At 53.5% G+C, this 26646-nt stretch overlaps 11 protein-coding genes and 1 non-coding gene across 12 annotated transcripts; 7 read left to right on the top strand and 5 right to left on the bottom strand.

Moving 5' to 3' along the window:
* Positions 1-981: 981 nt before the first annotated feature.
* Positions 982-2721, top strand: BO70DRAFT_372114 (putative MFS sugar transporter; the record flags this gene model as incomplete). The annotated part of the gene is made up of 5 exons (XM_025544831.1): positions 982-1010; positions 1060-1400; positions 1467-1704; positions 1753-2273; positions 2330-2721. The coding sequence occupies 5 exons, from the start codon at positions 982-984 to the stop codon at positions 2719-2721; spliced, it is 1521 nt and encodes a 506-aa protein (XP_025397916.1).
* Positions 2722-4031: 1310 nt separating this feature from the next.
* Positions 4032-5701, bottom strand: BO70DRAFT_430288 (uncharacterized protein; the record flags this gene model as incomplete). The annotated part of the gene is made up of 3 exons (XM_025548146.1): positions 4032-5113; positions 5169-5601; positions 5671-5701. The coding sequence occupies 3 exons, from the start codon at positions 5699-5701 to the stop codon at positions 4264-4266; spliced, it is 1314 nt and encodes a 437-aa protein (XP_025397915.1). The 3' UTR covers positions 4032-4263.
* Positions 5702-6376: 675 nt separating this feature from the next.
* Positions 6377-6466, bottom strand: BO70DRAFT_t201. The gene has a single exon. It is a non-coding gene; the product is annotated as a tRNA-Pro (tRNA).
* A 371-nt stretch (positions 6467-6837) lies between these two features.
* BO70DRAFT_294514 (uncharacterized protein) lies at positions 6838-7170 on the bottom strand (the record flags this gene model as incomplete). The annotated part of the gene is made up of 1 exon (XM_025539481.1): positions 6838-7170. The coding sequence occupies one exon, from the start codon at positions 7168-7170 to the stop codon at positions 6838-6840; it is 333 nt and encodes a 110-aa protein (XP_025397914.1).
* A 2554-nt stretch (positions 7171-9724) lies between these two features.
* Positions 9725-10469, bottom strand: BO70DRAFT_363269 (basic helix-loop-helix domain-containing protein). Its single transcript, XM_025543523.1, has one exon. The coding sequence runs from the start codon at positions 10462-10464 to the stop codon at positions 9880-9882; it is 585 nt and encodes a 194-aa protein (XP_025397913.1). The 5' UTR covers positions 10465-10469; the 3' UTR covers positions 9725-9879.
* A 2187-nt stretch (positions 10470-12656) lies between these two features.
* BO70DRAFT_363267 (uncharacterized protein) lies at positions 12657-13086 on the top strand. Its single transcript, XM_025543522.1, has one exon. It carries the CDS (start codon positions 12714-12716, stop codon positions 12930-12932), a length of 219 nt encoding a protein of 72 aa, XP_025397912.1. The 5' UTR covers positions 12657-12713; the 3' UTR covers positions 12933-13086.
* On the top strand, positions 12848-13935 carry BO70DRAFT_63892 (uncharacterized protein). The gene is made up of 3 exons (XM_025548610.1): positions 12848-13255; positions 13425-13502; positions 13569-13935. Exons 1-3 carry the CDS (start codon positions 12933-12935, stop codon positions 13849-13851), a joined length of 684 nt encoding a protein of 227 aa, XP_025397911.1. The 5' UTR covers positions 12848-12932; the 3' UTR covers positions 13852-13935.
* Positions 13936-14606: 671 nt separating this feature from the next.
* On the top strand, positions 14607-15521 carry BO70DRAFT_397628 (uncharacterized protein; the record flags this gene model as incomplete). The annotated part of the gene is made up of 3 exons (XM_025546721.1): positions 14607-15124; positions 15205-15282; positions 15365-15521. 3 exons carry the CDS (start codon positions 14607-14609, stop codon positions 15519-15521), a joined length of 753 nt encoding a protein of 250 aa, XP_025397910.1.
* Positions 15522-16118: 597 nt separating this feature from the next.
* BO70DRAFT_363264 (putative nucleoside hydrolase) lies at positions 16119-17974 on the bottom strand. Its single transcript, XM_025543521.1, has 6 exons — positions 17851-17974; positions 17663-17766; positions 17441-17610; positions 17349-17383; positions 16993-17289; positions 16119-16918 (listed from the first exon to the last, which is right to left on the bottom strand). Exons 1-6 carry the CDS (start codon positions 17884-17886, stop codon positions 16295-16297), a joined length of 1266 nt encoding a protein of 421 aa, XP_025397909.1. The 5' UTR covers positions 17887-17974; the 3' UTR covers positions 16119-16294.
* Positions 17975-20314: 2340 nt separating this feature from the next.
* Positions 20315-21493, top strand: BO70DRAFT_294802 (uncharacterized protein; the record flags this gene model as incomplete). The annotated part of the gene is made up of 1 exon (XM_025539488.1): positions 20315-21493. One exon carries the CDS (start codon positions 20315-20317, stop codon positions 21491-21493), a length of 1179 nt encoding a protein of 392 aa, XP_025397908.1.
* Positions 21494-22842: 1349 nt separating this feature from the next.
* On the top strand, positions 22843-24672 carry BO70DRAFT_317293 (protein ERV29). The gene is made up of 5 exons (XM_025540381.1): positions 22843-23271; positions 23399-23511; positions 23610-24103; positions 24155-24219; positions 24275-24672. The coding sequence occupies exons 1-5, from the start codon at positions 23105-23107 to the stop codon at positions 24345-24347; spliced, it is 912 nt and encodes a 303-aa protein (XP_025397907.1). The 5' UTR covers positions 22843-23104; the 3' UTR covers positions 24348-24672.
* BO70DRAFT_63827 (uncharacterized protein) lies at positions 24398-24926 on the top strand. Its single transcript, XM_025548609.1, has one exon. It carries the CDS (start codon positions 24495-24497, stop codon positions 24798-24800), a length of 306 nt encoding a protein of 101 aa, XP_025397906.1. The 5' UTR covers positions 24398-24494; the 3' UTR covers positions 24801-24926.
* The last annotated feature ends 1720 nt before the right edge of the window (positions 24927-26646 follow it).

Genomic DNA, 26646 nt, shown 5'->3' with positions numbered 1-26646 from the left:
CTATCTATAGCATCAACCCAGCAGAGGCTGATAGACTGAGATATCTTGTTGCATACAGATGCAGAAAAGAAGCGTTCACCTGTACGGGGCACACCTCGCGTAATGAATGGCACTAGACATCGTCCAAAAGTACCGTTGGCCATCAACGCACTGACCAGAGCTGATCGCCGAGAGTCGAATACGATACGAGGGGGAGGGATATTAATTAATGCCAGGGGTCTCGTGACCCCCTCCGCTTACTCGCCAATCGTCGTCGCTCGCTTCTTCCTCTCCACGCCATCTCCCCTCCATGTGAAAAACCACTTGGACTCCCCGGATATTAAACGCTGAAACCCATCGATTCCCTCAATTTTACCATTGGTGGACCCTCTTTGCCCCCCCTTGGCAATCCTGCTGCGGCTGATTTGTGGAAAGTGGTGTCCAGGCCAGCCGTGCCTGACCGAGAATTTCCTCGAATCTCGACCCCGGATTTCTCCACGTTACGATAAACCCCAACAATGGCCCCGTCTGGGGTGTCTCCATACCCCATCAGCTTCCCCGTTCGACTCACCCCGGATACCCCGCGACCGACGAAATCCTGGAGCTGATGCTTGCGCCCTACCAACGTCACGTCCAGGATTGCAGCAGGTTGTTTAGGCCTCTGGGGCAATCCAGCCACCCCCAGGAATGTATCTGCGTTAGCGTCTAGTGCTATGGCGCCTTATGGCTTGGTGTAGTGCTCGCCACCTGGCTGCTGGCACGCGGCCTGGTAGCTTATCAGCCTGCAGGTTTGGTGGTTTACCGTGTGGGATATATATACCCACCGCCGCCAGTGCAGGTCTTTTCGCCTTCTTCCTCTGTATACCCACCTTGTGCATCTTTGAGCAGCCTTGGTTGGCCTGTTGGGGCAGCTGTCGTGGCAATCAAGCATCTAGGAGGCATTTCAATCTACTATTGAGGTAGAATCACCTCATCAGTCTCACTGCCATCATGTTGGACTTCATGTTTCGCTCGAAAAGAGCTTATAATTGGTTCTTATACCTCAACCGCCTTTGTGGAGCATGTCTCACAGTCAGCCAGGTTCATTTCCCTCGTTGCAGCAGCATGCATGGTGCTTTACGGCTACGATGCGTCCGTCTATAACTCCGTCCAAGGCTCGGACAACTGGGTCGCCTACTTCAATGACCCGGACGAGAGCATGATCGGTGGGATCAACACGGCTTACACCGTGGGTGCAATCTTTGGCGGTTTCTTCCTGGGTGGTCCCATCGCCGACTTCCTGGGCCGCAAGATTGGAATGGCCATCGGCTGTGTTCTTGTGGTTGCAGCGACATTCATGCAGTGTTGGGCACCTCGTGGGGATATTGCATGCTTCCTTGCCGGAAGATGCATCATCGGTATTGGTCAGGGCATCGCGTTGAGTGAGTGAGCCTGTCAAACTTTCCTTGCTATGAACTGGAACCTTCATGCTGACGTTTCACGCACAGCCGCGGGCCCCATCTACATCGGAGAGCTCGCACCCCCGGAGATCCGCGGAAAGATCATGACCTTCTGGCAGATGTTTTACTCCGTAGGCTCCTTTATCTGCTTCTGGGTGAACTATGGATGCACAAAGCACACAAAGCACCTTGGAGAGTGGGACTGGAAATTGGTTATCATCTTCCAGCTCCTTGTCCCTATAATCATTCTCGCCATCTTGCCAACTATTCCCGGCTCCCCAAGATGGTAAGTGGCCCCTATCTCAGATCTTTACTCTTACGAACACCTCCGCAGGTACATCCAACACGGCAACAACATTGAAAAGGCGCGTGCAGCTTTGCTCCGCGTCCGAGAGTCCGAAGAAGAGGTTGAAGACGAGCTACTCCGAATTCGCGAGGCTATCGAGTACGAGAGAGAGGCCATCTCCAGCAGCTACTCCGCTCTCTGGAAAGACAAGTCCCTCCGCAAGCGCATGGCCCTGGCCCTGGTAATCAACGCCGGCCAGCAAGTGAGCGGGCAAGGCACATTGAACACATACTCCACCAAGATCTACGAGAAGGTGTTCACCAGCGCCAGCCAGATTGCCCTCATCAACGCCCTCAACGCCACTTTCGGTATCATCTTCACCCTGAACGCCGTCTGGTTCATCGACCGATTCGGCCGCAAATTCCTCCTCATCGTCGGTGGTATCGGCATGGGCGTCTGCATGATCATCATCTCGGCCGTCGAGACCGAAACGCCATCACCAAACGGGGCAAAAACCACACCCGTCGGCATATCCATCGTATTCTTATTCTTCCTCTTTATCTTCTTCTGTGAGTCCACCGACCCAGCCGTCTGTTTCTAACCCTTACTAACACCCCACCCCCAGACAAACCATCCTGGGGTGCCACCGTCTGGATCTGGACCTCGGAGGTCTTCTCGATGAACGTCCGCGCCCAAGCCGTGGGTATGGCCTCGCAGACCCAGAACGTCGCCAACGCCATCGTCCAGCAGTTCTTCCCCACCTTCCTCAACAACTGCGGCTTCTACGCCTTCTACATGTTCGCCGGCATCAACTTCCTCCTCGCCCTGTTCACCTACTTCTTCATTCCGGAGACGAAGAAGGTCCCGCTCGAGGAGATCGATGCGCTCTTTGGCGGTGCCAACCACGTCACCCGGGGTGAGGACCTCTTCGCTTCCGAGAAGCAGATGCGGGTCACGCACCAGGATGCCGACGTGGAGAAGCCCAATTCTGTGACGGTTGAGAATGCAGGGCGCTAAATTATAGCCTGTTTTTAGTTGAATATATGTCATGTTGTGTGCATTGGTGAAATACCACACTTTATCCCCCTCCCCCTCTCCCTTCTATAAATCATCTAAGCATGAGTATCCCGTATATACACCGTCCTCGCAACCTCACCATGCCCATTCTCCTCCTCCCCCTCCTCCTTCAAAAACACTCCACACTCCCAACCCACCACCGACACCCCCTCAAACCAAAACGTATACTCATACTCATACGGCACCTCACCACTCCCCGTCCCCGATCCCAACCCGGTCCCCCGAACAAGATACTTCCCGCTTCCAAAATTTTCTTTTCCATCCCCATTCGACCCCCCCACATCAAGCTTTCCTCCTCTCCCCGCCAATCCAACCCTAATCCCATGCGAAAATGCCCCCACGGAACTGTTGGATTCGTTGTCTACCCCCATATCCCAGATATGGATGTGGCCATCTCCATCTCCATGTCCATGCCCATGTCCATGGTTGTCTGTCTCGGTCGGAGTGCAAGAGATCCCGTCTTGGAGGAGTCGGAATACGGAGTGGAGTTGAGGTAGACGTTCGTTTTTTTTGTTCGGACCGGTACTGGCTCTGTTACTGTTATTGTCACTGTCATTGCCACTGTTCCAGTTGTCTGGTTCATGCCCATATTCGGGGATTGTGAGGAGTTTCTCTTGATAGATATACTCCTTCTCATAATGAGGGTGGGATGGATAGCGTGGTGTGAAGACCGCTAGACCCGATTGCTTTTTTTTGTCGGGATTAGTAGCAGCAGCAGCTGCTGCTGCTGCTGCTGCAGAAGAAGAAGAGGGGGGTTGAGGAGAAAAAGTGCGTTCGAACTTCCAAGACCCATGTAAAGCCCTGAAGATGGCTATTGCTGTGCTCGGATCTGGATGTTTTTTGTCCCAGGGGGGGAAGAGGGTAGATTGCAGTGAGGAGAGGGTGGTGTTTCTTTCTGTGGCTGGGTCTGGGTCTGGGTCTGGGTTTGTTCTCGAAGATGAGAGTGTAGGTGTGTTTGTAGGTGTAGTTTCTGATTCGAATGCGTAGCGACTTGGAATCGCAGGTCCGGATCTATCGCCATCACCACCACCCTCTCCCCCACCATCCATCCCCGAAATAGGAGCCCGAGATATCCCCATCTCCCTTGCGAACTCCTCAACCAGACCCACGTAATCGCCCATTGGAAATTGAGCGCGCTGAGAGGTATCCAAAGTAGAACTCGCACTCAAACAAGAATTCAATCTAAACTCCCTCACACGCCCCCGCTCAACCTCCCTCCCCGCTCCCTCTTCCCCCGACATTCCAGGCATCTTATCTCTAGCCCACCTCATCGCCACACTCCTCGCCTGCATCTCCATAGCCCCCCAGTATGGACCGCGGTAGAAGCCCACGAACCCCAGGTCAGGGATTTCAGCGTGGGAGGTACCTTTTCCGTCCAGGATGAGAGGGAGGAAGGCATCGGCTGGGGAGTATTCGAGGGTTTTGAGGACGAAAGGTGGAAGGAAGGAGAGAGAGGGAGTGGGGTGAAGCCTGTGGCTGCTATTATGGCGGTGATGTTGGTGAGGGTTTTGGGGGGTGGGAGGTGGGGTTGGTTTGGGTTTGGGGGAGAGTTATGGTTAGGGATGGGAGGTTGGTTTTGCTGGTGTCGGGGTCGGGGTCGGTGTGGATGTTGGAGACGCGGCCGATGGTGACGGTTATAGACCCGGCCCGGACGTATTCTGCGTAGTCGTCGCCGATTGCTACCCAGGGGGGTTGGGGGGTAGGGGTGGGGGTGGGGGTGGAGGTGGAGGTGAGTTTGGGGTTGGGGTTGGTGATCCCGAAGCTGCCGGTGCGGGTGTAGTCCTCTCCGAGGAGGGAGCTGAAATAGCCGTTTATCTTGCCTATTTGCTGCGTGGAGGGGGGCCCAAAACCATGCTCGATTGGGCCTGGGGGTCGGCGGCCGAGGTCATATAGGACGAGGTCTAGGGGTAGGAATGGGGTATCTTTCGTTTGTGCTTGGCTGGTTCCTTGCGAGTAGCTGTGAGGCAGGTACGTGGGTATCGTCCAGAAGGGTCTTGAGCAGACGTGGTGGACCTCGTAGTCTCTTCCGGATTGACCTGGTGAGAGGTTCAACGACGATAGGTGTAGAGCGAGTGTAGACGCGGCCTCAACTCCAGACATACTCCCCCCGACGACGACCAGCTTGCCTCCCGGACCCGATGACCCAGACCTGTCAATCAACCGCTGCACGTCCTCCGGGCTCTGTAACTCCGTGCTGTGAACGACGTTGTCACCGAACCGATCCAACCCGGGGATATCCGGAAAGTGAGGCTTCGCGAAGTATCCGGACGTGACGACGAGGTAGTCAAACTGCTCTGATTTCACAGCATCCTTTCCACAGTCCCCATCAACACTGTAAGCCCGTCAATCTCAAACTTCCCAGATAACCGGTACATATGTATACGCACCTCCTCTCCACCCACCGCACCGTCCATCCAGCCCTTAACCCATCCACAGCCACCCCACGATCCGTCTGCACAACCTCCGCCCCCAGCCTCAGTACCCCGTCCGGGATATACCTCTCCGCGTATTTCTCCAGGTACCTGCCCACCTGCCACGCCTGCGGGAACACCGGGACCTCCGCGTCGGCGTCAGCATCACCAAGAACCGACTCCCACGCCAGATCGGAGAAGGCAACCGAGAAGCGACTCAGGTTCGTGCGCATCGACGGGCTGATCAACCCTCTAGAAGCGGTCGTAGCTCCATGCCCAGTGATTGATGGCTCGGATGGCCAGAGGCCCCCGATTCTGTGGCTCTTTTCGAATATGGTGGGGCTGAAGGTTCCATGGGGGAAGCTGTGGAGGAGTGTTTTGGCGGTTACTAGGCCAGAAGGGCCTGCGCCTGCGGGGGGGTGTTAGATGGTGTGGTACGGATTTGTGGGTTGTGGATTCTGGAGGGGGTGTTGCTGACCGATTATGGCGACCCTTTTTAGTCGGGGCATTATCCGGCTGCCTTGTGAGGTGAGGGGTGGTGGTGAAGGTTTGAATTGGGAGGGCGAGAGACAGGAGTTCCCCTCACACAGCAGTTCACGTTAACTACCCCTCCTCAGCTCACGCAGGCAGGCAAACCCGGCCGTTGGACGATGCGGGGAGCGGAGTGGGGGCTGCAATGCCAGTTGCTAGTAGCTGCATCGGACAGGTCTACACTTGTGCACTAGTGGTTGGAGATCATGGCGGGAAGAATTATATCTATATAATGCAGACCTAACTGATAAATAGTTGATTATCCATGCATTAATGGAAAGAAATCAACTGTACCCACCCTTGTTTTCGGGTGAAGGAAAATGCCCCAGAGAGTTCATAGAAGAAGAATGGATTATTAATTGAATAACGGTATTGTTATTAACTACCTAGCACCAGAAAATGCCTAGTCTACAGAATCGCCATTAAACCATTCTAGAATAACCGTGTCTCGCTAACCAAAACCGACCCGCTGCCAAACAAATGACAGGCTCGCCGTTATTACATTATGAATTGTTCAGGTCTGGTATCACACAATCCCAACTATAAGAGCAGGGTCTTCAAGACAGGGGGAATCAAAAAAGAATCCAATCGAGGATCCAAACGAACGTCCAAAGAGACCAGCTAAAAAGACTGACAAAGTCCAAAAATGTAACGGCCCGAGCCGCGGATCGAACGCGGGACCTCTCGCAGATATGCTTGGGTTGTAACCCTAAGCGAGAATCATACCACTAGACCACCCGGGCGTTGAATGATGAAGAGTGTGTGGAGTTTTTGCTTTATGAGAGGCTGGGATGGCTGTATTCCCACTGCAAACGATCGCGTCGGTGTCGATACCCGCGGGCATCCTTGGCGGCGCGCCGAGTGCCATGACGTTGACGCCAAGGAAGGACAGCCACGGCAAGCAGGTAACCCTCCCAATTCACATGTGCCGCAAGATATGTATCGAGAACCCGAATGACAAGTTGCTGGCTATCGCGCACGATTCTTCCCAGCTGCCATCGAGGGTGGTCGATCAAAGGTGGGAGAGATAAGCGGGTGGAGGATGCGGGATCGGTTTGCGATATATGTAGATCTCGTGAGTGCAGGACAAACAAGTGAGAACCAAGCGCATGCATCAGTATGACAGTCGGTCCAACCATGCCGAGATCTGCAATTCCCGGCTATGTTTGTTGGGATAACAAGCGTCGGAGTACAGCTGCTCCGAGACAAAGGCGTCCATGTTTCGTTCGGTCAAGGGGACCTTGAACCGATTCTTTATCTTGAGAAGCTCCTTCTCAGCGCGCGCGGACGGCGTGAATCGCTGGAGTGTATTGCGGATGCGCCAGATGCGACCCGGGAAATGGGGGATCTGAGGCGGTCCGAAGGGCGTGTCGACCCTCCAGGGATCCTCGGACGCGATGGACCGGGCGTTCTTCTTGCGCTGCTGGGAGCGGAATCTGTGAGACATGGTGGTGGGGTTTGGAGGGGGCTGAGGGGGTTGAGGGAGGGCTCAGTCGAGGCCATAGAATAGGATGAGCGGTGAGAGACGGGTGTAGGGAGAGAAAGAGGAGGGAGGGGGAGAGGGTGGAAGATAAGGCCGCGATGAGGGAGGACTATATAGAGAGTAGAGTGCAAGTAAAGAGAGTAGTAGTTGGGTGGCCATCAGCCATCAAGGAGGCCCACGGGAGGGGGTCACCGGGGCAAGCGTGGATCGCAATGCGGGGGCTCTGCGGCCACACTAACCGCAGCAGGCCCGCCCTTTCCCTTCCGGGCCTCGACAGAGTCAAGTCACCGCTTCGATCGGCATCCCATCCGCCGCCCTGCAATCGCTTTCCACGCAGCCCAATTCGCAACCTTCTTTCTGCTCGGTCCGACAGCTGCCCAGCGTGCCCCCAGGAAGACACGGATGGGAGATCCCCTCAGGGCATTTGCAGACCCGACCGGTTCAGTTCCCTCCCAACAAGTGGGCCAGTGGATCTGCCTTTTGCAGATCATCGCATGTCGTCACTCCAACCACTTGGGAAAGTCTGTCGACTCCCGTACAGAGCCAAGGCTTGGGGGGAGCTTTCTTTCCCCTTGGCAATCAATATCGTGCAGGGATTACGTGGAAGAGAAGAAAAGAAAACGCCCACGGAGATATATTGGGCGTACTGATAAGTACTATCGTACTCACAAAGTATGGAGTGGTGGCTGGCTGCCTTTTTCCCTTTCAGCCTGGTGAGCTGCCCTTAATGGCGCATTCTACTCCCCGCACCCGCGTCGAATGCCCCTTCTCGGATTGTCCTCCACCGGAATGAGGGCGTCTTGACGACATGGGCTAGCCCGAACCTTTGGATCAGAAATCCTGATGGGTTTATGCACGGCTTGGGCTTGGCGAATGGGGTAGGGTTAAGGATATGCAGCTACTCCAGGAGTCCAGACAGCCTGCCTCCTTCTCATGCTTGTCGGCGAGCAGAACTGCACCTCATAATCAGGGATAAAGGGGACTGGCTGGCTGGCTGACCACCTGCAGCTGACAAGGTGTTAGTGGAATGACTGTCTGGGTCGTATTCATTGTCACTGAGACATCTCGCATGGGCCATGGTTGTTTGGGTGCTCGGGCTGGAATGGTGCCCGGGAATACTCTGTATATGCACACCTTCGATTCCTGTTGTTCCCAACCACAGGATATGCCCATCGCCTCTCACCACCACCAGCTTCCCCCCCCCCTAACACCATCGGGACTAGGAATATGTCTAGAAGAGCAAAAGAAGTCCGGTCCAGTGCGGGGTAGGCGATCAACAGCCGCATCTAGACACGCCACTATCATCATCCAGGTGAGGCCGAGACAATTTCAGTTTGATGCTCAGCGACCCCTGCTGCGTATCGGGAGCTCGGCAAGTTTTATGACTGGCCCGTCGCCCTTCTTATCGGACAGTACCTCAGACCTACTGCCGTCAAGTGATGGCACACTGGCAGGGGTTAGATGGGCTGTCGGCCTGCAGCCTGTCATCCTTCGCGGGTGCTTGGGGATCATCGCAATTGGTGCTGGGTTGGGGCTAGTGGTACGGCTCACATTCCCTAGAAATGGCCCGAGAAAAGGTACGACACGGTCGCGCTCGGCGTGGCTTCGACTGCGGTCTTGTTGGTGGGTTCGCTGGATCCTCATAAGGCGGAGAGAGTTTCTTACACTCTAAATTAAACTTTATCAGAGCGCCGATCTGAGCCCTAGGATGGTCGAGGTAAGAAGTTGGTCTGTACCTTGGATAAATTCTGTCGGGAACCATCACATGTGGATGCATCTTAGAGCAGATTGGTGGTTCTCGAACAAATTCATTGTTTGACCACATTGCATGAGCGCTATTTGAAATACGGCCATCACTTGCACTGGACCAGCCTGCAAACAAGAAACAAATAAGCCGCATACCTCGCACTACTCAAAGCAAAAAGCAAGAGCGCCTGTCCGACCATCATCACCGACCCTTGTATGGATATCCTGCACGCCACTTGATACCGATGATTTATCACAGAGAGAACATGAATCATTATAAGGAAACGCGGTATAGACCGAACATCAAGAAATAAGCAGGTCTTTTACGCTCATTCCGACCTTCCTCTGCGGGTCCTGCATGCTATTCCCCCGCGAACGAGAATGAGCTTCAGTATGCATATCATGGGCAGAGCCGACCGATCCCCGGCAGTCTCGATTCAGCATGAGGAGGGCAGCAGATGCTTCGTGGTCGACATCGGCGGAAGAAGCGAGGGAGTGTCTGGGTTGAAGCATCGGGGAGGCGCTGGCAGACGAGGCGGCCCATGAGCCATGCCCGGAACGCATTGTGCTTTCATTTGGGTGGGTCGGCATCAGAGCAGGACTCGGCGTGACTGATGGTGCAAACTCAATGACGGTCCCCGTGGGACCATGACTGCGAGGCGAATATGCCGGCGAGGTTGCGTGGGCTGCAGCATCTGCTGGAGGGAGTGATGGGGATACGGAAGCCGAGGACGAAAAAGCCGACTCTTCGGCCAGAGCATCAGGAGATGTTGGGGAAGGAGGGGCGGGTGGCATCTGCGGCGGGCCTTTTGTGGGTCGATTTCCAGCGGTTTTCAGATCGAGTATACATTGTTCAAGGTAGTTGACGTAGTCGATGCTGGCCTGGATAAACAAGACGGTTAACTACTTCAACAAACAGAAAGATCATCAGCAGTAGAGGGCCGGACGAACCTGCAAGATGGCTAGTTTGTGCATGTCTTGCCCTGTGCAAGCCGGGATCATGTCTTTCAAGGTAGCGAATTCCTCATTCATCTTCGACCGCCGCCGTCTTTCAATCAAGCTGTGAGCCGTTTTCCTGGCAATCTTCCGGCCAGCCGCACTTGTCGCACTGGGTTGTTTCTTCTTAGAATTGGTCGAGGCGGCATTATTAGACGAAGCCTTGCCGGTATCCTTCGCGGAGGCCTTGCTGGCTGATGGCATCGGCTTGGGGGCGGTTTGCGTTTTCGGCTTCATCTGAATGATTTTGCGGGTGCGGGTCGGGGGTGGAGGAAGGTTGAAATCCTCCAGGGGTCTCTTGAGGCCCGGTTGACGGGGGGAGCTTGCCATAGACCCGAAGGCCAGATCCGGGGAGGCTGGCGAGGCGGGGAAGCAAAGGGACGACGGGTTGTCTGATTTGGAGGATCGTCTGTTGGCCGCATCCATCTTGGAGGGACTGATGGCGGCAGGAGGCAACGTGAACGAGTCCGAGCCATCGACCGACGGATTGTCCTTCACGATGAATTCGCCCGACATGGCGGGAGTGGGTGGTAGACGAGAGCGTGACATGACTTGATTCGGGGGGGGGGGGGTCGAACAACGATGGGAAAGTCAAGCTAATTTCCTTCCTCGCATGAGACAAGCTAATAGGAACGAGATGACCCCAGCCAAAGTAAGACCGGGCCAATGGTCGAGCAACGTTGGATGACAACCCGTTGAGCGTCGTACAGCCGTGGTCGTCAACGAAGATAAGAGATTGGGTGGACGGAGAGGAGAGAGGCGGGGGGTGGGTTGGGGCTGGGACGTGGGAGAGACCGTTGACGGTGCGAGTAGGGACGGTCGATTAGGTAAAATAAGAGACAGGGGTAAGAGATAGTACTCTGTTGTGTATACACTGGATGTTCAAGAGAACGGAGATTCTGAGTGTGGTAAGTTGGTAAAGGAAGCACCACTGGCGGGTTTATATGAAGAAAGGCGGGAAAGAGAGGCGATTGTGCACGAGGGAAGTGATAAGAAGTAGGAAGTAGGGTGCGGAGACTGAGACAGTCCTCATAAAGTGTAATAGGGATGATCGACGGAGCGATGGACACTTGACTTTCTGTGATATTGGGGAAGCCAGAGTTGATACTGGGACAGTTACTACCGTTGTATACTCCAGCAGTGTCGCGTGCTTGGGGAAGCCCACGCGGTAGCTGGCGGCGCGATGATTGGCCCAGCGGGCGGGCGGAGGGGGCACGAGACCGGCTGCCTGGGGCCAAATCGCCGGCGCTTCTGGGGCTCGTGCTTCCGTCCGCTGTTCTTACGGGTCGTACGGCCCTCGTCGGTCCAGCGCCCGGCCCTTGTCCCTTACTTCTTCCCCCATCATCTCCCATCGGCACGTCGGTTTCAGTCGTCCTGTCTGCTCCGGACTAGAAGGAAGACAGACACTAGCTAGCTATGGAACTGGAAGGACTGACTCTCAGGTTCCGGCCCATTGCCTGCCTACCTACCTACCAGACCCTCTCCCACCCAAGGTCCCAAGGTACTATACTATACCATCCCGTCCTGCTCACTTCCTGACCACCAAAGATGGGGTTCAGATCCCCTACTCCTTTAGGCCGAGTCCCTCGTCCTGGCGAAAAGCACGGAATGGACTGGAACCACGCCCATGCGAACGAGACGCTATCTAATTGGTGCTGTCACACAGGTTTAAATGCCTCCCTCGCCACCCACAGGACCCCGGATACCTATCGAGCTTCCATCGAGACCTGTTGGCTGGTGTGGATGCAGCCTCGGGTTTCCCAGTCCCACAGCGACGGAGCATAATGTCCCTCGACGAGAATGACTGACTGCGTTGGCCAAGCAAAGGGAGTCGAAGAGGAAGAGCGAAGCGAGATAACAGACAGTCGGACGGGGACATTCATCAGGACCGTGCTGATCCGGGCTATCGCATCATCCACCGCTATCGAGTGTAAAATGAAGTGAAGTGGACCCCTCTAATAATGTCCTATTTCTAGGCTGCAAGACTCTGCAGTCGAGCCGAAACGCAAGTGGCCATGATCTCACCCCGGCCTATTCTTGAGGATTGGCGACGTTCTCGTCCAGACGGGGCATCGGAGCACGTGCGTGCCCTCTTCCCAATCAGTGGGCCCCTCAGGCCACGGGGTCGCATGTGCAAGTGCCCCTCGGTAGGACGGACCCTAACTATGTAGTAGTACTTATCTAGAAGTAGCAGGTGAGGTGGGCAGGCACCGCTATCATCGTCCGGAGATGGCCGCTTTAACAGGCCGACCTGGTGAGTCAGGTGATTAACTCCCTATCTTCGTCTTTGTTCGATGTGGAACAAGACCACTCGACCAAATAGGTCCAGATAGGTGTAACGGTGCTGTATATGCTCTAGCATTCAGTCTGACTTGGTCAAGTTCCGTGGTACTCAGTATATCATGAGCAGGGGTCTGCAGTCACCTGCCTAATTGGGATTCCCACGAAGCGATTCGAACCTTAGGCTAACACGCTATTCTGTAGAAATCCAACTGCTAATATTCAATCAATCATATTCAATTTACCACATTGAATCAACTCTATTCAATCTCTTGCTAATCACTGTGCTTGAACCACCCCTTTTAATTCAATGTATTCAATGCACTGTAAGGAGTATTTAACCGACAGTAATCATTTCGTCAGCCTCTCATAATGTTGACGTCGTTAGGCGGTCATCTCAAACCATTTAACAGAGCACTGTCGCCAAAATCTGCTCTTCCCCCCTTTCCTCTTACGCAACACTATTCTTTCTCTTCACCCTTACCATGTCTCCGAAAACCTGGTTCTCCAAGAGTCTTGTTTCTCCAGACCTGAATATCTCGCTCCGTGACAAAGAATGGACAATCGTGGAGAAGGTCAACGAGCATGCGTTTCAGAAGGAGGAGGAGGACCTGCTTGAGGGCTCCGCCCCCTCATACAGTTGCACAAGGCTTCGTTGCCAGTCCCACGATCCTGAAAGCACCCCAGCATTCGTGCGAATCTAAATGCAAATCCCACTCTCTGGCACCGAGGTCGAGCCATCTTCCGATCGAGCCCAGCAAGCTTGTTCGTTTATCCCTGATGAACTCATGGCCCTTAAAGCTATGATAGAGTGTGGGTCCGAGACCCAGAATACTCCACGTCTTTTGGATTATAAAGAAGAGAAGCAAGACGACACAGGTCTTGTCCCGGGTGGGTTTATTATATGGATCGTGTGGGAGATTGTCCCGGGAATCCGGCTGGGGAATGAGATTGGAGCGGATGAATTCTGGAATCTTGAGCTGGATGAACGTCGGGTTATTCAAAGGATGCTTCCTGGTGAATATGAGTAGGGACTCCTATATAATCCCCCCTGCCCCTTTTTTCTTTCTGCTTCTCTCTTGCTTCTCTCTTATATCTCTTATCTCTTTCTTATCCATCTCCCGTCATTATCTCCTTATGTCCCTCCCTCTGGCGTTTATCAGCTCAATGTCTAACTAACATGTATACCGAATTAGGAAGATGGTATCCACTGGATACTTTCCATGTTTCCAGCGGGCGAGGAATTTGGTCTGGGACTCAGCAAACCAGCGCCTGTGAGCTTCTTCTTTCTTTATCATATAGACCTAATATCTATCCCGATACTAATTGGTTTCAACAAGCTACTTCGTTGGGTTTCGGGAATGCCATAAGACTGAAGACCCGGACAGAAAATGGAGACCCTCTCTGTATGCCGTCTACAAACTTGCTAAGCCACCTCCTGAGTGCAACTGGTGGGCACCGACACGGGATGGAGATATGAGAGGCTGGCAGTGGTTATGGAAACTGTTGCTTAATCAGCCATTCACTCTTGAGCCAACATCGGTTTTTCCACAGCAGTGTAATCCATCACAAGGGTGGTCCGCATATCACTTCGACAAGCTATTTTCTGTTCTGGAAAGGTAATATGGACGCGCAACCACAGACAAAATGAGGTTCACGCGTCAAGAGGCGCAATTACACGCAAGACTTGAGTCTCAAGATTGGCTTTATCTCTACTTGCGAGTGAATATTGTTATTCCAAGCAGAAAGACAGTACACGGGACAAGGAGATTACCCTGTGACCCCATTCATTATGATAATACTTGGAGTATCGATCGGGGTATTTGAGTGTTGACGTAGCACTTCGACAAGCTTTCTTCTACATGGAAGATTTGCGCACCGCCGTAAACATATACAACCAAGACTAAGCGGAAAGATTCATGGGTCAAGAAGCACATGGATATGAGAGCCTTGAACCTGAAATACAGATCCATGTCAGACTACGAGAAAATAGTCTTCTTCAAGCAAGCAAATATCACAGGGGAAAGATAATTAGGACTCCCATGAAGCGATTTGGAACTGCTAGCGTGCTATTCTTTAGATATTCAATCCTTAATATCCAATCCATAGTATTCAATCCACAATATTCAATCCCCTACACTCAATCTGCTAGATTCCACATATCATATTTAATTTGCCATATTTCACTTACATTATTCAACTTCCTTTGTCCAAATAAATGTGTTTAATTCACAATAACATTCTTAGTAATCCCCTTCGTCATGTTGAGGCCGCCCACCGGCCATTTCAATCTGACCATCTCCGTCTACCACACAGAGTGTCCATCACCATATTATCCGCGTCCATGCTTCGACCAACTCATACCTACGACCTTCACCATGGCCTCCCAGACCTGGTTTCCCAAGCACTTAGTCTCGCCAAACCTCAAGATCAAGCTTGACCGGAAAGAATGGATAATGATGGAAAAGTTGAGCGAGCATGACTTCCAGAAAGACGAAAATGACTTGCGCGAAGGCTCCGATCCCTCATTCAGCTGCATCAGACTTCGCTGCCGCTCTCGCGATTCCGGCACCCCGGCATTTATGAGGATCTACATGCAGATCCCACTCGCCGGCGCTGGGATCCAGCTGCCCCAAGCCTGCTCATTCATCCCGGATGAGCTCACAGTCCTCCGCACCATGACCGAACATGGCTGCAAACACCCCCCCCTCCTGCTAGACTGCAAGGAGGCCAGCCAAGACGAGTCCGGACTGGTCCGCGGGGGCTTCATAACTTGGATCGTGTACGAGATCGTGCCGGGGGTCCGTCTGGGAGATGTAACCGGAGCCGACAGATTCTGGAATCTTCGGCGAGAGGAGCGTCGGGAGATCCAGAAGGCGCTTCCAGAAGCATACGGGTAGGCGCTTCCTCCCTCTTGCGTCTTCGATATAAACCCCACAAGTCCAACTAACATGAGAGAAAATCTCTACTATATAGTAAAATGATCTCCAATGGATTTTACCCAGCCTTCGAGGGTGCGGATAATCTGGTCTGGGACTCGGTTAACAAGCACCTGTAAGTCAAGTCATACTTTGACTTTCTAGCCTATAGATGCATGCTAGATATCTATATCTCTCTGGATATTAACTGGTTCTAGGTACTTTGTCGGGTTTCGGCTCTGCAATGAGGCTGTGCCCCCTTGCGATAAATGGCGACCAGGTCTTTACGCCGTCTTCTCGGTTGCAAAGCCACCCAGTGGGAGCCATTGGTACCTGCCCACATGGGATGGAAACATGAGGGGTTGGGAATGGTGATGGAAACCTGCTTTACGATCGGCTCTTTTGAAAATTCTAGCTAAGATCGATATTCCTTTATGTCTTTTACAACATTTAGTTTTTTTTGAATGCAATTTCAGATGCTCTTGGGGGGGAAACTGTATACAAGAATAGACAATATTTAGCGGACTGTGTTGTTCCCTTCCCGCCTCCATAAAACACAATACTCCGTATGGCAGTATTACTATATACCACACGCTCGCAGTGAGAACCAACCCCGTTCATCGGCGCTCTAAAGAATGCCTCCAATCCTTTCATTGAATACAGAGTCTTGCTTGATGACATTCCCCCATTGCTTTACCTGCGGGCCTTACTCAATTACTACAAACTAACTACTAATATTGAAGCTTTTATTTATCTAGTTATGAATCTACTAACTTACATCTTCGTGGGTCTGTTGTTACTCTGGTTTAGTGACCAGGTCACGAGTGGTTTCTTTGTGTTGTGTTGCTGTCTCCTCGTCTCTAATATCTACCATTTCTCCCTTAGCATTAACCTCCCTACTGTAGTTTAGTCTCTGGTCTACTTCGACAGCCAGATGGATCTTGGTACTTAATTACATCAATCAGTGTCTCCCTTGCCTGCCTGAGGCAAAACTCATTCTTAAATAGTCGAAGGGTCTATAACATATCCACAATATTCGAGCCCAAAGGCTTATCTATACTGTACTATATCCAACGGGTAAAATCTCAAAGGGAGCGAAAGGGCTAATACCCGCTCATCCCAGGCCTTGAGGCACACCCGCCCCTACATCACATGAAAATCCTGTCGAGAAGAGTATCACCGAAAGTGTCTTCCACCTCGGAGCTATCCATTCTCCAAACACGGTTTCCCGCCTTCGTACTCAACCAAAGCCCATGATCACTCGAACTCTCCTCCTCCGCTTCAATGGGATGTCTGCTCCGCCGATCGACAACACACAGCCCGCGCGTCCACTGCCCGGTGGTCTCAATGCGGATATCCTCCGGCGACGTCGGGGTCGGTTTCCACCCGGCATGGTCAGCGGTCATGGCGTACCAAACGCAGACGGGATCGTGCAGACTCAGTTCCGCGACATCGCCCACGTGGCCCGGATGTAATCTCTCCAGCGTGCGGAAGGTATGGGCCATGAAGGCGGAGACCCATTCCGCTAGGGGAGAGCCGGATTCAAGGAGAGGTGAGATCATGCGTCGGAACTGGCCCTGCGTTACCCCGTGCTTGAGAGTGATGTCCAGCGGGAAGATGCGCAGAGTGAGCTGCTTGCTGAGGGTCGCGGGGTATGCGGGTAGACTTGTGCAGGGGGGCAGAGTGCTTCTGGGTGAGGGGGAGGTGAGGGCGTAGACCCGTGCAGCGGCGACTGCGTCGGCGTATGCATTGAATTCGGCGGCTGGGGTGACCTGCGGATGGTTGGTTAGTATGCGGTGGTTGATTGGGATATGATGAGGGATGATGAAGGGGGGGGGAAGCGCACGTTTCCGGGCTCGTTTACAGCTCCGCCCATTACCACGACCTCCTTCACCCGAAGGAAGGTCTCCGGGTCGGCGGCAGAGGCCAAGGCAAGGTTGGTTAGAGGGCCGACGGCCACGAGAGTGACGGTGTCGGGGTCGTTTTCGCGCAGAACGCGAAGAATCTCCTCGTGAGCGGGACGGTTGGAAGGGATGAATGACTGGTGGGCTGAGTCGCCTGTGGGAACGGGCTTGATCCCGGTGGGATCGACCGCGGGGTCGAACAGGTGCTCCCAGGCCTCTTTGGGAGTTAGGTGGGGGTGCTAGGGATAGGTATATTAGTGGGACTGCAGATGAAGGCTCACGGTGATGATATACGTACGCTCTCATGGATGCCTCCCAGACCGTCCGTGCCGTCTGCAACAAGTCAGTTTCATGATGGCATAAAAACTGGACCTCATAGTAGGTACTCACGGAAATAATCCGCCAGCATCTTCTGGTCCTCCAGGGGATCTTCGGCACCCACGGCCACCACTGGGGGAGACGCGCGGAGAGTACCGTAGCCTTCGGGCCGGCCCTGCTCTCGACGCCACTGGAACTCGCGCTCGAGGATGTGGAACATGGACACGACATTTCGCAAGCAGCTGTCGTCGTCAGGATCTGATATCGGGAGATCAACAGACCAAGCGGACTTACCTCTTCACCTCGATATTTCCGAATGTGAGCGAGATCAGCAGAATCTCGACTTCCTCGGGCTTGGCAGACAAGGCCAGAAGAAGAGCCAGAATATCATCGATACCCTGTCCGGGAGATCGATCAGATCAGTGGGGGTGACACGGAAGAGCTTTGACGGAAGGGACCGCGGGTAGGTAGGTATATCATACAGGATCGGTATCGATGATGATCTTTCTGGGAGACATTTTGGAGGACTGTGTCTATTCCCTGTCTATTTGGTAGAGATCTATTGGATCTGTGGGTGTGTTGTGCGGAGTATGGGAGAGAAAGATGTTGATGTTTGGGAGGGGAAGTGGGCAGGATGAAGTCTTGGCTGCTGTTATCACCGCTTCCCCGCTGCGTATCTGCGCCGACTCGCCGTTAGTCATGGCAACTAGCGCCGGGTTGCCGATGGAGATACAGCGCGACGTTCTAGAAGGACCCGGCAGATGGCTCGAAAAAATCGATATCAGTTCCCTCGGAGCTCTCCGTCTTTCTCAGTAGAAGACACGCGGTGAAAAGACCTCCAGATTGATATGGATATTTGAACCGCCAGTGCTCCGTCTCCCGTATCGCTCCAAAAGGCACTTTCTAGACGGATACCCAAAGCGGCTAGCAGCATCAATCCGCCCATATCTGGTCGCTGTAAGTCTGGGGATCGACCCCTGAAAGCAGGCAGCGAATCGAGATCGTCTGCTCATTAAATCATCATGTCAGCAGACACACCCTGTCAGTATCACAGTGTAGGGTCGCGAACTCGTAAGGACGGCCTGCTACTCGTCCCATCTCCCGTTTGATCGGATGCGTTTGCTTGGGTTACATTCCTGTTGGACCTCGTGGTGACGCTGTTAAGGGGGTCTGGACCGGCTGTGTGTTATATATGTCTTGCTTGCTTCCGAAGCTTCGACTTGTGAACACTGTGCCGGCGACGACGCAGTGGCACTCTGGTATAGATACTGGGTGTGGCCTCCCGATTACCCACTGTATGGATATCCATTAGTAACGGAGGGCACCAGACTCCAGAGAAGGCCGTGGACGGAGGCAGCCCGTGGCCTGGGCAGTGGGCAAACCCGAGACGTGGCCTGTTCGGGAGCAGCTGCGAGGTAAATTACGGGGGTATTACCGCGGGGCCTGTCATGGTGTAAGTGTAAGTGTAACTAACTGCCGGTTCTCCTGAGGCCCAACCTATCATTCGAGGATGGAATCTTCCGCCGGCTCGTCTAGGCGCCTCCTGGGACTACTACTGCGAGTATGCGACAGGGGCGAGATGACATTGCAGAGTGGGATGGTCGAGCCAGCGTCGAGGCGTGGAAGATCTTCCCCCGCGTAATTTCCCTGTCGGACTGTCGGACAGTGTCCTCCACACCCAGCGATATTAAAGGCGTCTCAATTTATCGTCATGAGCACGGCTGCGCTCGGGCGGCTTGTCCACGAGGTCTGGCTGGCGATGTTTTGGATTCGTGGTGGTTGATATGACCGAGTCGAATTTGCCTAGCTCCGAATACAGTCCCTGGCTGGAGGAGCCTACCTACTATCTACTAGTAGAGGAGTAGATCTTGAAATGCGCCACAGGCTTGTCCGCCCCTGATATGATCATGGATAAAGAGCCAGACTGGACGATGATTCAAGAAGAAGTTGAGATTCAATCTAATAACATCTTCTCCTAGTGGAGCAGGATTAATTGCCAGTCTGTGTCCACTCACCCACAGCAATAATACCGGTACGAGCTCTGACTGCCCGCCCGCGAAGTTACCTACCCGGGCAGGTATACCGCTGCCTCCTCCGTCCGCCGGCCGTAATTTATTATTCACGGGCACTAAGAGGTGGTAGTTCTGTTCTGGACAACCCCTTCGTCTCTCCAGACCAGACCGTGTCCTCTTCTTCTCTCTCTCAACCTCCTTTCTCTCTCTTCCCAACCCTCTGACGTCTCATCTCCCCCCCTCCCTCATCTGGCCCCCATTGCCACCCATTGCCACCAACCCCCCCCCAACGTATCGGTCGACGGGTGCCTCGATGTCCCTGCGGTGATTCCTGGTATCCGTTTTCCCTTACCTCATCCCCGTATCCTCGCTACCTACCTACCTTTCTCTCCCGCGAAGCGCAGCCGGAACTCTGAACCATTCCCCGACCCTGAGGTCATAAACAACGCTTTCACTTCTCGGCGGTTCATCACCTGAGCCTCCGGATATCGATCCTTCTGGGATTGTTGGCTTCGTCGCGACAGGAATTGTGTTCCATAGCTCGGCGTCCGAGGCCCACGAGGAAATCTGGCCTTTCTACGCGACTGGCCTGCTCTCTCCCTTTGTCCTCCAACCACCCTTCGTATCTCCGTCGGTCACGGCCTGATGCATAGGAGCTGAACAGAGAACTTGCGAAAGCGTTCCCTATACTTTTCTCTTCATTTCACCTTTGTTGGATCTCCCTTTTCTCTCTTCCCTTCCCCGCCAAGTGTCGGACGCGCGTGTTCGGCGTCCTAAGACAGACTTTCAGTCATTGATTGGAGCTGTCTCTTTCAATTGACTCTCTTACGAAATTTTCTACGTCTGAAGTTTTACCTGAATGTACGTCAATTGTCCCCTGCCTCATCCAGACATGTGGTTTACGAGCTGACAGTAACCCGGCATAGCTTTAACGATGATGAATCCTTACATTAGCTGGGCTCTCCTGCTCGTCGTCGCAGGTGGCCTTGGCTGGTACTACAATGGCCCCACCCCCAAGCAAAAGACCCCGATCGTGGAAAAGACCGAGATCGCGCCGGCTGTGAAGAAACCGAAGCGCAAGGCAAAGAAGTCCCCGGAGCCTTCCCCTGCTCCTAGCAAGCAGGTGGAGGAGAAGCCCGCAGCCCAGCCCACGGGCTCGAAGGCCAATGAGGTGGACGAGGAGATTGACAAGAAGGAGATGGCGAAGCGTTTCGCCGCCGTGAAGAACGGAGTTTCCATGCAGGCGCCCGCCGCCACCAAGGCCCAGAAGAAGAAGAAGGGCAAGGTCGCTCAGGTTGAGAACGGCGAGCGCTCCACCTCCCGCGTTTCTACCCGCACCTCGTCTACCACCGGTGCCGATGCCGATGATGATCTCTCCCCTGCTGCCTCCCCTCTTGTCAACGCCACTTCTTCCCCCGCTGGTTACGTTTCGGATATGCTCGAGGAGCCCGCTCCCGGCGCGTCAGTTCTCCGGGTCACTGGTTCCATGGCCGAAGCCCCCAAGAAGCAGAAGCCCCAGTCCTTCAAGCAGGTTGAAACCAAGAAGCAGCGCCAGCAGCGGTTGAAGAACGAGGCCCGCAAGCAGCAGGTTCAGGAAGCCGAGGTCGAGAGACGTAAATTGCTCGAGAAGCAGCTCCACCTGGCTCGCGAAGCTGAACGCCGCGAGGCGGCCCAGTCGAAGCCCGCCGCTCCCCAGACGAACGCCTGGCAGACCAAGACTTCCGCTCCCGCCACTAACGGTACTCCCAAGTCGACCCCCAGCCCCAAGGTGGAGCTGTTGGACACTTTTGTGTCGGACGCACCCGTCGCCCAGGCCAGCTCCAAGAAGCAATGGGACCAGGGCCTTCCCTCCGAGGAGGAGCAGCTGCGCATCCTTGGTGCCGAGAACGTTCAGGACCAGTGGACCACGGTCCCCAGCAAGGGCAAGAAGCCCAAGAAGAAGGGAGGTAAGACCGACGAGAGTGAGGTCAGCGCTCCGGAAAGTCAGCCCGCTCCCGCTGTCGCGGCCCCTGTTCCTGTTGAGCCCAAGGTGACGGTGACGCCCACTTATCTTCCCGACATCCTTCGCTCGAACGTGAAGGGACACCCTCTCGACTCCGACTGGGCTGCTTAGAGCCCGCGGCTTGAGGAAAGAAGCTAGACACGGGAGGCATGTCTAGTTCATTCGGGACCCCCACCTGAATTGTATGTATTATCCATGGACCTGGCGTTTGGGGCACTCCATTATACCAAAAACGTATCCCGTATCTTGCGAGTTGATCTGTTCCCCCCGTGACATTCCGCGGTGGCAGAAAAGCAGCAGTGGACAGAAGAAACAGAAAAAACCCCTCGCAAAAAAGACATCATGTATTATTCTCGTTATGCTCGGTTTCCTATTATTTCATGCTCCTTCTTTTTCTTTCAAACTGCTGTGTTTCTCCCTATTGATAATCGGCCCGGGGGCTCTCCCCCGATGGCCTGACATTGTATTCCACCCACGCCTTGCAGCCCGGGGTGGTGAACCCGCGGGGCTGACAGACGGGCGAGCGGGTTTTCGAGATGGTCATTTTGACGACATTCCCCATTGTGTCTTACCTGTTTATTACTTGATTGAGCGCCGTGCGAGAGCGCGCCGGCGAAAAGAGCATGGAGGGAGGCGGCGGTGATGTACGAGCGTGGATTGGAACGTGCCGGGGGTTGGAGACAGCTGGCATCTTATGTCTTATTTATCTCTCTTCGCTTCTTGATGCCGTTGGGGGGTTTCACTACTACATACCTTAAGTAACTACATTTTACTGTTCTCCTTTTTTTAAGATTCGAAGGGCTGGCCCCGTTTCTTTTATTAGCACGACGGGCCCCCCTGGTTCATCTTTCTGGGTCCTGGCAGGCCCGATCTGTCTGGATCTTGTTTGAGTTGTTTCACGGTGGTCGGGTCTCAGACGACGGATCTGTTGCCGAACGCCTAAAATTCGGTCCCTGAAGGGTGTGGGGACCGCAATGCCTGTTCTCTGGACGGGGTAGGGAGGCCTGACCGTGGGTGGGGAGTATCTAGTGTTCGGAGCAGAATGGTAGTGCAGTGGTCGTCTGTCTTGTTGTGTTATGGGCTTGTAGAGTGTTCTCCGTAGCGTAGCGACTAGCGAGAAACAACCCGAAGAGCGGGAGACATGGGGAATGCGGGCCGTGAGTGAAGAATGGGGATCGATGCCAGGAACGACGAACTGACCAGCGGAGGGCGGAGGGGGAACCGAGGGAGATCCCTTTAGCTAAGGGGGATTGGGAATAATGAGACGGGAGATCATGGCGTCACGGGTCCAGGGTCGCTCCCGGTCTTGGCTCGGTCCTACGCCCAGACGGGACTAGCGTGCAGTTCCGGTCATCGTGGCCTGAACGGGAGTCGCAGTCACGGGCCCTGCTCCAACACCGCGGAGGTGCTGCCGGCTGCAATCATCACTCTCTCCACCATCCTTCTCTTCTTCTTGACTTCCCCCTCATCCCCCCCCCTGCTTCGTCTTCTTCATCCTCTTCAGCTGGCTCTGCCTTCTTCTTCCCCCCATCACCACCACCTCCTCTTCTGGGATCCCACCCAGCCCGAACGCTGCCAATCCCTCCGTCTGCCTCTGACCCTCTGGCCCGTTCCCTTGTTTATTGTCCCTTATTCATTCCAATTGTCGGGGGCCCTATTCGTGCTGCTCCCACCCTCCTCGCTCGTCCACCACCCCCCTCTCAGCACCCGTTCATAATCGCCATGGCGCAAATCCGTGGCACTGCGGGCTACAATCTCGGCCACCAGAACCCCTTTGGGGGTCCTGGCAGCGCAGACGCGACCAGCGACCCGAGTCCCCTGGACGCCATCCGGGAACAGACCAGCAAGATCGAGGACTGGCTGGACACAATGTCGGACCCTATCAAGCCGTATGTGATCCCTCGGGCGCTGCTCTCCCCCATTGCCCTTGACCTGGCTGTGTCCGGGGAGAGGTCCACGACAATTCGCATGCGAGGATGGGCTTATCGCTGACACCGTGGCTTTTTCGCCCCTCAGGTATATGCCCGCCATTGGTCGCTTCCTGATTGTGGTCACCTTCATTGAGGACAGTCTGCGGATGATCACCCAGTGGAATGACCAGCTCCTATACCTCCGTGACTACCGCAAGAGTAAGCATGACGCTGGCCCCCTCCCTCCCATCCCTCGGCGGGTGTGCCGAGGGACCCGACTCAGGATCGGCCCTAACGTGGATTTCGTCGCGTCACAGTCCCTTGGGGAGTCACGCATACCTTCCTTCTCGTCAACATGCTCGCTATGTCGCTATGCTCGTTCATGGTGATTGCCCGCAGACACACCGAGTACGCCGTTGCCGGTCTTCTGGTCGTCGTCGTCGTCCAGGGCCTCGGATACGGACTGATTTTCGATCTCAACTTCTTCCTTCGCAACCTGAGTGTCGTGGGAGGTCTGCTCATGGTCCTGTCCGACTCGTGGGTGCGCAAGAAGTTCGTTCCCGCCGGCCTGCCCCAGCTCGATGAGAAGGACCGCAAGATGTACGTCCAGTTCGCTGGTCGCGTGCTGCTGATCTTCCTCTTCGTCGGGTTCGTCTTCTCGGGCCAGTGGAGCCTGTGGCGCATCCTGGTCAGCCTGTTCGGCTTTGTTGCCTGTGTCATGGTCATTGTTGGATTCAAGGCCAAGTGGAGTGCGATCATCCTGGTGGTGTTGCTGAGTGTGTTCAACGTGCTGGTCAACAACTTCTGGACGGTATGTTTCTCCTGCAGCTCGTCGATCGCATACACTGACTAATCCCTGCAGCTTCACCCCCACCACCCCCACAAGGACTTCGCCAAGTACGACTTCTTCCAGGTCCTGTCCATTGTGTAAGTTTCTTTTCCAACTCTCTTCTGAAGCACGGACTAATCGGCTCGCCAACAGCGGAGGACTCCTGCTCCTCATCAACATGGGCCCCGGTCAGTTGAGTATGGACGAGAAGAAGAAGGTCTACTAAACGACCACGCAACGATTGAGTGCTGGGCATGTGATGTGATTTCCCCGGGCCGTCGTGACCCAGTATATGAACCTGCTTTCTCTTTATCTCCTGCCTTGTTTGGACCCATCTACGTCCTCATAACCATCAAGCTCACCGCACTACACCATGATCATGTCATTCGGAAAAAATGTTCAATACTTTCGTTATCCCTTGGCTACGTGCGAGATTTTCCTCTGGCCTGTTTGCCTTCTTATACAGTGCATATTGAGGAATGATCATATTGAATATTTGGAAACAACCAAAAACAAACAAACAAACAAGAAGACAATGGACACAAAATACCAATCATCATCTTATTCCATATGCATGCCTTATTTTATTGTTTGGGGAATTTGTAGTTGGGTTGTACATAGTAGGCCGCTGGCGGAAGTTACCGCGAGGTTGTGGCCAGTTGTGGCCAGTTGTGGCTAGTTGTGACCAGTTGCATAACAGTTCCTAATAGTTGCTGACTAAAATAAATAGTAAGCATCCCTATTATACTGTATATAATAGTTATTACACTATTTTGAAACTATATTTAAGAAAACAACAAGAAAGTAACTGTTTGAAGCTTATTTTATAATTATTTATTATTATTAAAAGCTTATTACTTTTCTATTTCTAATCTATCTACAAATAATTATATTACTATTTCTTTTTTTTTATAGTAAGTAAGTTCTCCACAGGTTATTCACTGAATCACTGTTACCTTACTGTCAATTCACTGTCAATTTACTATCAATTCACTGTTACTTCACTCTCTTCTTATATATATTACATCTTTCTCTCTTCTCATTCTCTCACTCTTTCTCTTCTCTACATCACTCTCTTAAGTTGTTTCTGTCACTTCCTCCCTCCCTCTCTCTCAATCTTTTACTATCTCTCTCCTTTACACTTCTTCTTCACAACTAGACCGTCATGGAGAAGGCTACCAGCATCAAAATGGCAGAAACGCCCGAAACGCCCGAAGAAACAGTCATCCATTGGTCGAGAGGTGAGCTGAAATGCTTTTGCAGACGACGCAAGGAGACAGTACTAATATGGAAGAAATAGGTAACAAACACAGCTTAGAACCCTCCTCTGCAAGCAACAATACAGCAGAGGTGACAGCGGCACAGGAGCTGGCCAAGAAAGGCAAAAGGGACTGCTGGAGTTACTGAAACTCAATTCCGAAGACGACTGGAGGGAGTGGTTAGTGTCAGACTTAGTCAAACCGTACTGGCTAGAACTTTGGGACTATCTGGCGAAAAACCCGACTGCTAAGCAGAAGCGCGGAGCCGGGCTGGCCCGGATCCAGGAGCTAATAATTAAAGGAGAAGCACGGGCGTCGCGAAATACAGCCGTCGCCATGTCGAGAAAACCGGATGGGATCTTAACGAACACCTCGCATACTTCGTCCATAATGTGAGATCGGAAAACACGCACAGACGGGGGGGAGTGTTCTTTCAGAAGAACCTCCCTGAGAACATCATGGACACGGCAATATGGACTTTGAAGAACATTCTCATACAGATGCATAGCCCGTCGCAAATAAATAAGCCAAGTGGCGGAAAGGCGATTTTCGGGGAGACCCTGCCAGGTAAGAATTCGGGAGCATTCTGGAAAAGGCTTTCACAGCTGACTCCAGTGATCAAAAAAAATGATAGAGTACAAATCCATCAAAGTGCACAACACTAGGGCGCAGCAAGCGGCCAAGGCAGGGGCTGATTCCGCAGCTAAGAGCAAGGCGGACCCGAAGGAGGTACAAGAACCAGAGTCAGATGGAGAATCATCGCTGTCATCACTTGCAGACACAACCGAAGATGAGTTCCCGGGTCCGTTGGGGGCACAGCAACCACGGACCCAAGTCTGGGAGCACGAGCCGTTGAGTGACCGACAAAGGCTGATCCTCAAACGGCAGTCGGAGACCTTTGATCTTAAAGATCCGTTTTGGGCCTATGCTCGCATAGAAGCCGCCCTGCAGTTATCAGGCCCTCAAACCATAGCACAGGCAGAGGAGATGGTCGCGACTGCTGAGAGTGCTGAAAGTGTGGAACTGATGATGTCAGTGATACCACACCAAGAAACCCAAGCGCGTCAAGAAAGCAGTGGATATGAGGAAAATGCTGGACAACCGCGTTTTCGAGTCAAGCGCATACCAGACCGCAGAGAATCTCCAGTGGTCGTTTGATACCAGTACAGATGCAAATGATCTGCTCATCCAACCAACATTGGAGGATTATGAGAGGATCTCGATGCATGAAAAGTGGCTAGACGCCCAGGAGTACCAATTCGATAA

This window comes from Aspergillus heteromorphus, assembly GCF_003184545.1.
Source record: "Aspergillus heteromorphus CBS 117.55 chromosome Unknown BO70scaffold_18, whole genome shotgun sequence".
Lineage (NCBI taxonomy): Eukaryota > Fungi > Ascomycota > Eurotiomycetes > Eurotiales > Aspergillaceae > Aspergillus > Aspergillus heteromorphus.
This window is presented reverse-complemented; position numbering and strand designations above follow the sequence as displayed.

Coding starts and splice junctions, on each gene's coding strand:
- BO70DRAFT_63892 (XM_025548610.1), top strand. CDS start 12,933: ATGCAAATCCCACTCTCTGGCACCGAGGTCGAGCCATCTTCCGATCGA. Junction 13,256..13,424: donor ATGCTTCCTGGTGAATATGA/GTAGGGACTCCT, acceptor ATACCGAATTAG/GAAGATGGTATCCACTGGAT. Junction 13,503..13,568: donor GACTCAGCAAACCAGCGCCT/GTGAGCTTCTTC, acceptor GGTTTCAACAAG/CTACTTCGTTGGGTTTCGGG.
- BO70DRAFT_317293 (XM_025540381.1), top strand. CDS start 23,105: ATGGCGCAAATCCGTGGCACTGCGGGCTACAATCTCGGCCACCAGAAC. Junction 24,104..24,154: donor TGGTCAACAACTTCTGGACG/GTATGTTTCTCC, acceptor TAATCCCTGCAG/CTTCACCCCCACCACCCCCA. Junction 24,220..24,274: donor TTCCAGGTCCTGTCCATTGT/GTAAGTTTCTTT, acceptor GCTCGCCAACAG/CGGAGGACTCCTGCTCCTCA.
- BO70DRAFT_363269 (XM_025543523.1), bottom strand. CDS start 10,464: ATGTCGGGCGAATTCATCGTGAAGGACAATCCGTCGGTCGATGGCTCG.
- BO70DRAFT_63827 (XM_025548609.1), top strand. CDS start 24,495: ATGATCATGTCATTCGGAAAAAATGTTCAATACTTTCGTTATCCCTTG.
- BO70DRAFT_363264 (XM_025543521.1), bottom strand. CDS start 17,886: ATGTCTCCCAGAAAGATCATCATCGATACCGATCCT. Junction 17,384..17,440: donor GATGCTGGCGGATTATTTCC/GTGAGTACCTAC, acceptor GACTTGTTGCAG/ACGGCACGGACGGTCTGGGA. Junction 17,290..17,348: donor TGGGAGGCATCCATGAGAGC/GTACGTATATCA, acceptor ACCTATCCCTAG/CACCCCCACCTAACTCCCAA.
- BO70DRAFT_363267 (XM_025543522.1), top strand. CDS start 12,714: ATGTCTCCGAAAACCTGGTTCTCCAAGAGTCTTGTTTCTCCAGACCTG.